The sequence below is a fragment of the Acanthisitta chloris genome, unplaced genomic scaffold, assembly GCF_000695815.1.
Source record: "Acanthisitta chloris isolate BGI_N310 unplaced genomic scaffold, ASM69581v1 scaffold14134, whole genome shotgun sequence".
In the NCBI taxonomy this organism is placed as follows: domain Eukaryota; kingdom Metazoa; phylum Chordata; class Aves; order Passeriformes; family Acanthisittidae; genus Acanthisitta; species Acanthisitta chloris.
The window spans coordinates 29,446-42,654 of record NW_008668859.1 but is presented as its reverse complement, the minus strand read 5'-3'; the positions used below and the strand labels follow the sequence as shown (position 1 = coordinate 42,654).

At 47.6% G+C, this 13,209-nt stretch overlaps 1 protein-coding gene across 1 annotated transcript in view; it reads right to left on the bottom strand.

Annotated features, from left to right (window-relative positions):
* Positions 1–989: 989 nt before the first annotated feature.
* The window catches only part of ADCK3 (aarF domain containing kinase 3), a 33,560-nt gene continuing 21,340 nt past the window's right edge, over positions 990–13,209 (bottom strand). The window contains exons 6-14 of the mRNA XM_009073113.1: positions 10,370–10,455; positions 9,159–9,299; positions 7,864–7,945; positions 6,415–6,508; positions 5,437–5,578; positions 3,761–3,868; positions 2,956–3,021; positions 2,116–2,202; positions 990–1,640 (exon numbers count right to left, since the gene is read on the bottom strand). Coding sequence (XP_009071361.1) covers positions 1,347–1,640; positions 2,116–2,202; positions 2,956–3,021; positions 3,761–3,868; positions 5,437–5,578; positions 6,415–6,508; positions 7,864–7,945; positions 9,159–9,299; positions 10,370–10,455 — 1,100 coding nt within the window. The 3' untranslated portion in view covers positions 990–1,346. The remainder of the gene's footprint in view (positions 1,641–2,115; positions 2,203–2,955; positions 3,022–3,760; positions 3,869–5,436; positions 5,579–6,414; positions 6,509–7,863; positions 7,946–9,158; positions 9,300–10,369; positions 10,456–13,209) is intronic.

The window sequence follows — 13,209 nt, the reverse complement described above, 5'->3', positions numbered from 1 at the left end:
ATAAATTACCAGGGACTTTCATGGCCAGACAGACCTGATCAGGCTGATGCCCTTCTGGCTCCTGCTACACTTACCACCACGACAGTGCCACAGCTGCAGTGATGAAGACATAAACAGGCCATAGCTGGATGGCTTTGCAAGGCTAGTACCAATGCTTTGAGCAAACTACTGCTACAAGAAGAGACTTGAGAGTTGCTTCTGCTCAGCACCTGTGTAGCCCACAGAACAGGACATGGTTCACTTGGCTATTCATTACCACCCAAAGATGAAGAACCTAGAGGCAGGAGGCCCACGGCACAAGCACTTTTTATTGACATCAGAAAGTCATACAGGTACAGGCTTGGTACAAAAACCTAAGAAAGGAAATTTCCTAGCTTGACTTCAATAGTTTGAAACTGTGCGTCTGGTTTTAAATGTGTGACATTCCAGCTACAGCTGGAAATGCTCATGAGGGACATGAGTTGTTCATCTGCCTTACAGGAAAACAGACAGATGAGGCTCTTGGTTAGGAGTCCAGCAAGCAGTTGGTGTGAGAGTTGTAGCTTAGCTAACTCACCCTGAGGAAAGCTGATACCTACCAGACAGTGAAGAATCCCACTATTTGTGCTTAGCTATAGCTCTGTTGATTACATATTTGATTCCCAGAACTGAGATGGATTGTGAGAGTGTATACATGTGTGTGTTTAAAAGAGACTTGCACTCAATTCTCAGATTTTTAAAATATTTACTATGTTTAGCTTGCAAGCCAAAAACAGGCAGAAAGCATAAAACTTCATCCTACATACACACCCCCTGCATTAAATCAATGTCAGTAAAATCCAAGGGGGTTCTTAGACTGCCACCACCTGACTTACAAAAACTGGGGGGAGGTGCTGAATGTGTCTGTGGTAGTGAACACCTTAGTAATTTGTTCTATAATTCACAGTATGAAAACTACTTGAATTCCACCTCAGCTTGAAAGAGGAAAGGTTTTTAAAAAAAACGACTCATGGAGAATTACAAATAGGTTTCCATATTAAATTCTGGTCTTGTCCTCCTTCCCCTACTCATTATAAAACCCCATCAATATGCAGCCACCATCACAATGTTAAAAATGCATTCAAGGTAGTCAGCTGGTGCCTTGAAACAGCACGGAAGCACTCAAAAAGAGTTTCCTGCAAGCTGCAGGCTGTACTGGCAGTCAGTGTAAGACAGGCACAGCATGAAAGAACAGCTTTGTCCTTATGAAACGCACTTTGGCTTCCAGGGCAGAGGCTGCTGCATCTCAAGAGGATGGAGAGCTGGAGGCTAGAACGCTCTCTGCAGGGCTCAGGGCCCTCAGAACAGGACGTGTTAGTTCATTGCTATTACTCCTCTGGCTTCTTGCCCCTACTGCTCCAGTATTTGCTATATGCCTCTTGGAACATGTTTTTGCAGGGAATTTTGGCCTTCAGTTTGGTGCAGATCAGAAAAGAGCCCCCCATCTTCCGATGAAGAGAATAGGTCTCCTCTGGTGGAGGGACAAGCCGATGCTTTAACATGACTGGGATTAAACCATGGATCTTTAAAGTGGTGCTCTGGTTGCCAAAATCAAAAGGTTCCTCAGATGCAAAAGCCTCTCCCAGGATGAGGACAGCATTTAAGTGTGCATCTTCCATTTCCTGCCCAAAAGAAAAGAGAGAGAAACATCACTAACCATGTTAAGCACCAGGGAGGAAAAGAAATGCTAGCACTAACAGCAGCAGCTCAGGAGAAATACCTAGCCAAATCCATAACAAAGGGAACCTCCAGCCCCCAGCAAGGCTGATAACATTTAGTTAATACAGTTCTGATCAACTAAAGCTTCCGAAGACCATCTGCCAGTCATGAAATTTCAGCAGTTGTCATCACCTGCAGGGTCTTGCTGGGGAAGAGAAAGGACAGTGGTTTTGGTGCTAGCTGTATCCTCATTACTGCTCCTGCTTCCAAAAGGAAGTGGGAGATCAAAAACCAAAACCTTTTTTGCTCTCCTCCCTCATTCTTATCAACAGGACTTTTGGACTGGCATTTCACCACATCAAGAAATCTGGGGAAGTTCACAGACCCACAAAACCCTTGTGTCTGTGGCCACTAAAATCAGACCCTTCTGCTCCATACCTTGATTTCATAGCCAGTGAGGAACTTCATTTCAATGGACTTCTTCAGTACCCTCGCTCTGTCCATGTCAGCAGCTGCCTTGATTACCTGAATAGGAGGAATACTTTCAGGAGAGCTAGAAGATGACTGAAAAACATTTTCAGTACAGCACTACTACATAGGCTACAGGTACATATGCTGCCCACCCACTTCCTTGCCTCTGCCTTCATCTTCAGGGGGCTGCATGTTGGCCAGGTTAAGAGCTACTGGCAAAAAGATACAGCTGATGGCTCTTCCCATAGGGCTACACATAGCCCAGAGAATGTAAGGGACAGCAAAAAATCTTAAATCAGTCAGTCCCTGCCCCAAGGAAATAGCAGAGCCAGCTGAGAACAGTTTTAGGTGACAGATGCTGCTCCTGCAGCTCAATTATCAAGTGCAGAACGTGGTTATCACAAAGGAAGCACATGTGACTTTTCACATCAATTTATCTGTCTGTAAGCAAGCTAGAAATCACAGGAAGAGGCAGGGAACAGAACAAGCAATTCCTGCATACCCTCATAGGAAAATCACAGAATTCTGAGTGCTCTGAATCACCATGCTGCCTGAGTCTCCCAGTAAGCAACACTGCAGTTCACATTTGTCATGCAGTATTTGTCATGCAGTATTTGTCAGATAGTCAGCAGCTTCCAGCTGACAAACAGGTGGCTATGGGAAGGAATGAAACAGAAACCTCTCTTGCCTCCAGTCCTGCTTCTCTCCACACCTGAAGTGGATTTGAGTATAAAGTGATAACAGCTAAGAGATAAGAGTATTTGCAAAATTAAGTGCAGCATTTCAGCACACAGGGCAAGTCCTCACCTCTATGTAGACATCTGTGAACTTCTCATCAAACCCTCGTGTTGCTCCAAAGTCCAGCAAGGCCACCTGGAAATGGACAAACATATTTATATTACAGACTCAACCACTCTGATAGAGCCTGACCTTTAGAAATGCTCCTGATGTCTTCAGGAAGATTAACTGGTTTTCCAAGCCAGCTCTCCCAGACCTTTCTCCTGCAGCTCAGCTTCCCCTGACTCCTTTATCCCCTGACTGCAGCCCAAAAACAGTTGTGCTAGTACATGGTTGAGAAGGAATGGCCAATGCCCACGCTGTCACACCTGCTTTGCCTCCAGTCAGGCTTTCTGTGCAGGGACAGAGCAGCACAGAACCTTTCCCCAGCATTTTCCAACATGGACCTTGGGAATAAAAAAGCAATTTCAGCTGCCCTACAGGGCACAAACAAGCAGCCAAACCAGCAAGCAGGACATCTGCAATTGTTAGCCTTATCTTCAGCACAGCACAAGACAAGCATTCAACTGAAGAGTCCTGGGCCTGATAGAGCACTGTGAGCTGCAACTTCCCACTGACCACCTTCAAAACAAAGCCTGAGGCTGAGGGACTGCAGCTAAGGCCAAAGACAGACAGCCAAGGTTACAGCAGCCCTGCTCTCTTACCCAGACCAAGTGAGGTTAAGTGGCAAAGGGCAGGTTTCCATGTGCCCAAGCATCAAGGACAGGAATCAGATAATCTCAGTAAGGGCTCATTAACTCCAGAAGTGCAGAATAATGAAAAGCTGGTGCAAACCAGCACTTGTACAGGTAGAACTGTGGCTTCTTGGGCTTACCTTGTGCTGCTGTGGGTCATAGAAGAAGTTTGACCAGTTTGGATCAGTCTGCATGTACTTGAACTCAAACAGTTCCCGCAGACACAGGACCAGGATGTTGTGACAGATCTTGAAAAGTATGGAGAGAAACAAGTCAGGAGGCAGCAAGCCCTGCTAACACATATAACTTACAGCTGGCATTAGCCAACAAAGAACACATCATCACACTGGCAGGAACTATCATCTGATCTATGCTGCAGAACTCCTGAAGAGGTGAAGGAGCACCTCTCAGCAGCTCCCAGCCCACACCTTCCATGGGATATATGTAGGAGCCAGCACAGATGCCATGGAAGTTTTACATCAGCCTGAGCTGTAGTTTGTATCAGCCCCTGGATGTGCCTCCAGAGAGGCTGGTACCTTGTACCTGGCCACTGAGAACAGTAAGCTCCAGTGCTCATCCAACTGCAAGTGTCCTGGTCCCACCTTTTAACTTCCCAGTGTTGCCTACCCTTTTGGTTGTTGCAAGAATGGGAATCTTGAATGATACACAGACCCACCTTCCTCTGCCAGATAATCTGCTGGGCTCAGCACTGACTCAGCCTAAGGGAAAAGCAGCAGACCCATACACGTTGGGACTGACAGGCATGGGGAAGCAAGAGTAGCAGTCCCTGCTGAATTACATACTACAGCAGAGTTTTTCTATGGGGAAAGCTAAGCTGGAGCCTGTTCAGCAGAACTGCCAGCCTCATCCTGCCTCTCTTCAGCTTCTGCAAAGCCAAGTGAAACATCCTGTCCAAGAGGGAGGGAGGAGAGCACCAAATGCAAGCCACTGCCTGCGACAGGACACTGCCATTTGGGTCAGAAGGGTCAGCTAGGCCAGTTGCTTATAGGAAAGAAGGGCTGCACCTGCAGCAACACTCCACCTCACAGCCTTTTAAACTCAGTCCTGATGATACAGCAGCTCACTGGAGGGGACAGTCCCTAAGAACAGGCAGCCAGCTCAAATCTAATGTGACACAAATCTAGAGGAACATACTCTGCCCTCTTCCCCAGTGACCTGCTAACAGCTGACAGCTCACACCAAGAAACACACATACAGAAAGGATCCAAATACCAGGACAGTTATTTCTGCTACTACACCAGCTGCTTGTCCTATCACAGCACTGCAATCCCTTGCTATATTCAGCACCAATGCCTACCCATCCCCACTTCTATTTATTGAGAGGTACTTTTCCAGCAGCCCTATGCAGTGCAGGTCAGTCCCACAGGAAGAGATGATATCCAGTTGTTTGCACTGAGGTGATTGTGCATGCCTGCACAAAAGAGCAGCTGCATAAGACCCCTTTCCCCTGGCTGACAATCCCTCCCAAACTTAAGGTCATGAGAAACAGAGCATGACACAGCGAGGCTACCTCCCCTTCAGCTGCCCTTGCCATTCACCCCCTTCAACCCCTCCCTGCTGAATGCTGGTGCCTCCAAGGCCAAGATCAGTCTGAGACTCCAATGTCACTGCCACATTCCCTAAACATAAGTCTTCCTAGAGGCTTCCTTGGCTGACAGTCTTCCTTGACAGTCCTTGGCTGCTCTGTACTGCTAAGGGTTTGCCCTGGCATGGGGCATCCCCTGGTCTGCCATACACCAGGCAGGCCAAGCACACTGCTCTGAGCAAGGGCAGAAGCACAACCTCCCTGCATTACCTCATTTCGAATCTCCTGGCTCAGCCCTACAGCTTGATCCAAGGGAAAGCCAGACACCAGCTCTGTGGTCAGGACGTGTTTGCTACACAGCTCATCTATTACTCTTGGGACGTAAAAGAAGGGATGGTCTTTCAGCAGCTCCCTAGGGATAGAGAAAGAAGAGAAGGTTAGGAGCCCTGAGAGCAGATGGACCCCTCAGCAACAGCACACAGCCCTTCACCAGCCTCTCCCCACACCCTGGCTTAGGTTGCCAGGAGATGTTTTCCTCAGCAGTTACAGTAGGGATCAAGTCTCCAGAAACCACACAAGCTCCTAAGGTCACGTCTCCTGCCAGAGCAGTAATACTGGGAGGGCTCCAGGCTCCCTCCTGGCCTGGAGCCCATATCTGGGTTCTTTTGCTCACCCCACTTGGCTTCAGGGTCAGACTACACACATGGAAGAAAATGGGCTTTGCCAAGGGGAGTGATGCCACAGGGGCAGTTCTGCAGCAGGACAGGAAGGGTAACCAGCCTCTGGCAACTTTCCATCATGCAGCCACCATGTAAAACCAATCTGGACTCTACTGCTACAGCAAGCTAAGGGAGCAGGCAGTACTGGTGGTGGTAATTGTTCTAAGAGAGGAACTGAAAAGCCTCCTAGATTTTTCTAAAGGGTGGGAGAAGCTTGAGAATACAGAACAGCACTGCAACCTGGCCCCACGAGTTACTGCAGCACCTTCATGTGTGGCAAAACACACAGGCCTTGCACTGGAGAAGAGAGGATATGCTATCACATTTCAGCTGACTGAAGACATGCTTGTCTCAACAAGCTGGTAATTCTAGGGAACAGCTCAGGCCAGAAACATCACCCTTCCCCTGTGCTATATGACAGGGCACAAGCATTCATCTCCCCACCATCCCTGAAGTTACGCAACCTCACACACACACACACACACACACACACACACACAAGGGGTTGAAGGCAGGGGTGTGAACATACTGGAATTTCCTTGCGCAGGCAGCTTCTCTCAGGTAGTCACACTCCAGGGCCAGCTCTCTGCTCACAACTTCAATCAAGTGCTCAGGGAACAAACCTGAGGGTCAAACAGCACAGGAGAGGGCAGGCTTAGAAAAAAAGGACTCCCTCAGGCTAAGCTTTCCAGAGTTGCACTTGAGGAACAACCTGCTATCCAGCCAACTCAGATCTGAAGAGTACAGAAGGCCCCAGAGAGCCAAAGCGTATTTCCAACTAGATACAGGTTCTGCAGTAATCCCAGGCCAAGGCTACACAGCTGTTCCTAAATCAAGGTACATCCACACCACTTCTAGTGCAGAAGAGCTCCATCCTCCCCCAGCTCCCACCCCACAGCCCAAGCTATCTCCTCCTGCTATTGGCATGGCTGTGCGGAGACACACACCAAGGAATAGAAGGTCCCAAACACTAGCCTGGGCAAAGGCAGCAAAAAAAGGCTCCAAACCATATGGATCTGCTTACAACTGGAAGCAGGCACTGCCAGGCAGAAACAGTCAGGCCCTGGCTATGTACTGCTGCTCCAGTTTGCTCTATTAGTCATGCTGAGCTGCCAAGTCCAGTCTTCTTGAAGTTGGAAAACCAATCTCCTTCTTGGGCCAGACACAGCTGGGGCTGCAGCAGCTTCTGCAGGGCCCTGCCCAGCCAACACAGAGAACAGTCCCATATTTTTTAGCACCCAGCCTGATTTTAAAGCAGCATTTGTACAGTCCCACAAAGATTTCCTGCAGGCAGGTATTTCAAAAACGAGTAGCAAGTCCTGCATTCCCCGTGGGAAAAGGGACTTATCCATGTGCTGAAACACTGAGCAAGTTCCAAGTCTGACAGTTCACCACAACTCTGACTGGAAAGAACAGAGGATGGCAGGCATGGAAGGCTACAAGAAACATGGAAAAGAGTTCTGCCAAATGTACCAGAAATAGGGATAAAGCATGACTACCTAACCTGAACACTGCCCACACTCCATGCTTAGGAAGTCATCAGAAGTGAGTATTCCCAGCACTTGATATTTTTGCCAAGAGTCCCTATGGGTCCTGAGAGCGCACGAAGACAAGTGTGTGCTACTCTGGCAGGTGGGTGCATATTCATGGGTGGGCAAAACAACACAGGTGCACTCCCCACCCCACCAAGTGGACATTGGAGCAGCACATGCCCAGCAAAAGCAGCAGCAGCAGCTCTGCAGCAGGAGAGGGGAGCAGAGCATGCTTCTCCACATTGGCCCTGCACCCTCTGCCCACATCCACTATCTCTCCTGCTTTCGTGCTCCTGGGCAGCCTTAGCAATTCTCATTCCTTTTCCCCATTCCCTTGAAGCTATTTCCTCCCTCCAGTCTATGGAGAGATGCATGTGATGCACTGCTTGCCACTCAACCTACACCAGTGGGAACAAAGGGCCTGCCAAGGGTCTCTGTCTTTTTACCTTCAGGGAGAATATTGCTCATGCTCAGGACAGCCATCAGGTTGTTAACATCACTGTTGATGCTCTGGGCAACTCCAGGGTACTGTGGGACAGAATGGAAGAAGGCAGTGTTGAGACTAGATGACCTGGTTGTAAACAGGGCATGATAAAAACACCTTCCAGCTCAGCATCCACTGACCACAGCCACCTACAGCCTGGCAATGAGCCAGAGCAGACCTGAGCCACATATCCTTCCTCTAAAAGCTTATTTAAAGCCTATCATCTAAACCAGGTGACAGATAGGCTAAGATGCAGCTCCTTGCAACCAAAATGGCTTGTTCAGATGCTCTGACAGGAACTCTTCCAACACATGACAGGTTCTCAAACATGCAAATCCCAGAACAGCTAAGGCAGTCGGTCATTTCCCTACCACAGCTGAAAGGACAGGCCACGGGCAGCCCCAGAGGGTTTAATTCAGAGCAGTAGGGCAAGTGGTGAGGTCCCAGTCCAGTCCTGGCAAAGATGCCTCCTCCTGTTCTCACCTTGTGTGTCAAGAAGGGAACCAGCCCACACTGTTGTGGAATGGAATGCCAGAGGGTTAAGTTTCTCCTGCTGTTAGCTTGGCCTAACTTCAGAGAGTGCTTTGGACACAAATGGCTTGAGAAGACACCAGTACCCATTTGTACTTTTTCTCAAGTCTCCCCACTTTCCAAAAAAATACCAAACACACACACCAACCAGATGACCAACTTTGCCTAGGACACTGCTCAGTCAGTAAGGGACCTCACTCCCTTGGATTATAAACCCTGCTGTAAGAGGAGTATAGAACTTAATTTTATTAGAAATAGCCACCTGAAGCTGCTAGCAGCTTCAGTGTGAGTGAGTGAATACCCTCCTGCATTGTCAGACTGCCACTGCTCAGCAGTCAGTGTCTGCACACCAGTTAGTATTTCTTTAACCTTTGGGCCATGGTCAGAATGGGGCATACAGCATGTGCACTTCCAGAAAGGGACTGGCCTATGGAGCAGGCAGGGCCCTCACATACAGCCCTAAAAGTACACGCAGTCCCTCACCAGTATTATCCCATGCTGCAATGACATAACTATGAGATGCCTCCTGCTCATCTGGAGACAGACACTGGCTCGAGCTGCAAAACCTTTCCTGTCTTTCCCATTTGCTTGCACTAGGTAAGGTATTGCTGGACCCACATTTTCACTTGCATTAATATGTTTCTTATCTGTCTAGCAGTACAGAGGCATCTCCCCTGCCCTTCTGTGGGCACAAAAAAAGAGACAAGGCTGGTCTGTAAAGCCCACCTGGATTTTCATGGCAACTTCTTTCCCATTTTTCAAGCGTGCCAGGTGAACCTGACCAATTGAAGCAGCAGCAAAGGGACGTTCCTCAAAGGACTCCAGTTTATCTCTCCAGCTGGGGCCAAGATCATTGTTCAGAGTTTTCTACAAGGAAAGAAAAGCATCAGGGTATGGGAGGCAAAGATCTAAGACTTTCACTACTGGAAATCACATTCCTCTAAGGTGACTCTCTCACCCTATAGTAGCTCTGAGAATCCATACCCTGCTTTCTAGATCATTCTCCCTGCCTCATCACTGCACACCACGGTGAGGAGTGGTCCAGCCAGCAGTGCTTCCCCAGCACTAAACAGATGCTGATCAGATCTGTGAGGTTCTGGCCTAAGAGACAGAGATCTTGAACACAAACACCACTGCCTTAGCCATACAAACATCTCCTTCTTGGTGCCACTTGTTATTTTCCAGAAAATGAGCAAGGAGTTAGCTATTTCTCCTCTTTCATCATGCTGCCAAGCTGAACAGAAGCAATCCAGGCATGCAAGAGTGACACTCTTTAAGGCAATATTGACAATTAAATATCATAGCCTGCTTTAACAGCTTTTTTGCTACCCTGCCAGACTGCCATATTTAAGGTCTGGCTCTGCTCAATGTCTTTCAGAAGACACAGTGTTGGCAATTCCTTTTGCATCACCCTTCACATCTCAGTTTACAGAGAGAAGTAGAGAGAGACACTGGGGAAAGCAAATTTAGTTTGCTTCATTCTGTCTGTTCTTGATGGCAGGTTACATTTAACCAAAACAGTAAGGACAAAATGGTTGTTAATCTTCCATCAGACTAAGGCTTGTAAGTCTGTTCCTAAAATGGGATGTAGGCACTTCTAGATACTGGCTTAACACCCATGAGAAAGACAAGAGGAAATAGAGGAGGCGACACTCGATATGACCCTCTAATCACATTTGTGTGCAGCATCTTGTTCCATCAATATTAGTCTCAGGACAAACTGCCACATTTTCCCTCTGTCTTGAGGTAAACTTCGATGTTTTGGAGACAAAAGGCAGCCCAGTGAGAGAAGGAATCAGATGTTACCCACAACTGAAAATATGCAACACTGACAGAATACTCTTGAAAATCCTCATTCACCTCCCCTACCAGAGTATGTCCCAGGTGACATTTATCTTTGTCCCTCCTCCCCAGTAGCAGTAAAGAATATTCCTCACCATCATCTGCTTTATTGGCATGAAGTCAGCACTCTGACGCACCCGCTCAAAAATCCTCTGGAGATGGGGGTTGATGAATGCATCATCTGCCAAGGGAAAAGCACACAGCAATCAGTGTAGGCATTGCATCCTCCAGTTCCTCAGCACACAAAGAAACATCCACTTTCATACAGGCAAGTCAGGCTGTCCTGCCCCCCAGGCACACCCTAGGGAAGGTTTTGGAAGCAATTCTAGTTCAGAAACTCTCCATACCCAGAAGCAGCACCTGAGGCACTCCTCCTGAGCCATCACACCTTTAGAAATGAGCCAAACAGAATTCCTATGCACAAGTAGCAAAATAAAGGGAAAAAGCACTTTCATTTTTACTTTCAAAAGAACTGTGTATTACCCAAACAACTCCTAAGTCACTCTCCTGCTGGTGGTCACAGAAGAAACCCCCTAGAGAGTCAACCCAACACTCCAAGGTTCCAAATGTGGTGTAATCCAGTTCATTTTAAGGGGCAGCAGCTTCTCTAGAAAGCTGTGCAATTGAACTCTTGGAGAAATCAGCCAGCATCTGCTACTGTAAACAATTACCCAAATGCAAAGCAACTACAAGTGGGCAGAAGAAAACAGCTGAGCCAAAAGTAAGTTATTTTAAGAGTCAGAAGGATCTGGCAAACAAATATTTACACTCATAAGAAAGAGAAATGGTAGGGGCATCTTGAAAGATTAGTCCTCTGCCTTGAGCAAAGGCTTCTACAATAGCTCATAGAAAAGCTACCAGTTCTGACACAATTTTCATTTCATGAAGGATTATGAAGGAATTAGATTTATCTGCTGCTCTTCCAACTCTGGAAAAGTCCAAGCTACCAGCCTTAATCCTGAGAGCTCAACCTGCACATGCTCTTATGACATTGAAATAAAAATGTATCATCCATCTCCATTTACAGATGGATGAACAACCGTAAGGCTATCCTAGGAAACAAGAAACAAACAATGACCTTGAGAGCACTGTCCTGGTATGATGGGTGGAAAGGAACATAGACACAAAGATACATAATGCAGAGACATGACATTAACACTCAGCATTCTTTAGAAATTCCCACTGTAGCCACAGCAGCATTGAAAAGTATTAAGAAAAACCCCACTGTGGAACCAACAGAAGTTTTTAAGAGGAGCTCCCATTTCATCACTGCGAGTCAGAGATTAGCAGGTTTGCAGGAACATTGACTAAGACTCCTGTTGTGACGTTATAAACCCGCAAGAAGGTGAGATGTTGCATTTGTGTGCATGTTTCAAACACCAGGAGAAACGTCTGCTCCAGAGTTGGTGTGTCACTGCCAAGCCTCTGAACAGTATAAAAACTATTCACAGGGGTATGTGAAAGCGTTAACCATCATGCTGCAACACATAACCTGCCCCTCCAAGGATGACTGGGCAGAAAGAGAATGGGCCTTGCTAAGAGTGCCTCCTACTCCCAGGACCCATTTGTGTCAAGGTTTCAGGGTCTGCCAACAGGCATTTAGGATCATCTTATGTTACTTTGCTTATTGTGGACATTCAAAAAACCTCAAAAGGGTTTTCAACCCCTACTCTGAGAGGGTGTCCTTAACTAGGGTTGCTTGACCACCACTGCAATACCTAATAGCCAAGAAACCTGCAAGTCCAGGCTGACTGTACAGAAACTCAGCAGCAACATCAAAAATCAGTCATGCTGTGGAAGCGACTCTGACAAAACGAGGCTTGCAACATGCTGATGAATAAAGTTATACGTCTTTGTGGTAAACTGATGAGGCCTTACTGGAATGAAACACAAAGCAAGAGTCCAGGCAGGGCAGTGTCAGCCAGCAAATGCCAGCTGCCTTTCCAACAGCTCCCAGAGCACACACACCAGAACACAGGATGATTTAGGGCCCTTGGCATCTTTTCTATGCATGACCTTCAGGGATGTGGGTCCCTAATAAATCCACTGACTCCCACAGGCAGACATCAGGGTTTTTAAGGACAGTGCTTTGTGACTTGTGCTTGGCTGCAGGGAGCCCCTGTGCTCAATTAACACCCCAAGCTGTTGATGGAAGAAGCCAACTCAAACTCACCAGGCCACAGAGAAGCCGATGAAGTGGCAGGAAATGTGTGAAACCCTTCTGTCCAAATAACCAGCCCAAGAAACAGATACTCTGCACTGTTGATGGTGTCTAATTTATTTCACCACAGCTGTCCCTCAGCAAGGTTAGCAGGGGCCTGTGTTCTTGCCAGGCACAGCAGTGCTCCATGTACTTGTCACAAGAGTCAAGTGAGGGCTGGGTAGCACCACTGAGGTTGCTGAAGGCCTGTTCTTGACACCAAAGTGAAGTCAATCAGCAAGTATTTGACACTCCTGCCAGAGCTCAGTAACATTAGGAGTCAGCAGGCAAGTGACAAAAATCCAGAGCATTTCTGCCCCTCAGAGGTGGCCCTTCATAGCTACTCTCCTCACTCACATCCAGGGCAGGTGTGATCAGGCTCAGGCACATATCAGGTGCAACTCAATAATGTCCTAAGAATCTGAAATTAATCTCCACCTATGGTAGCCAAGTTTAACTTGAGAGTTGATTTCCAGGCATGGCTCATTCAGCCACATACCAGAGGCACTGAAAAGCAAGGAGTATATGAGCTCCTCCTGGATCTGCACTGTGAGCCATCAGTCTTGGGCACCTGGCAGTTTCTAGAAGGGGAGAAAAGACCATGTGGGTGGCAGCCTTTGACACAGCAGCTGATTCCTCCCATCTAGCTTTGCCCATGTAGCCATCAGCCTGGCATGCACCTAAACCAACTGACTAGCAAATCTGGAACAGAGAGGGGCTCTCTGGAACAGAGAG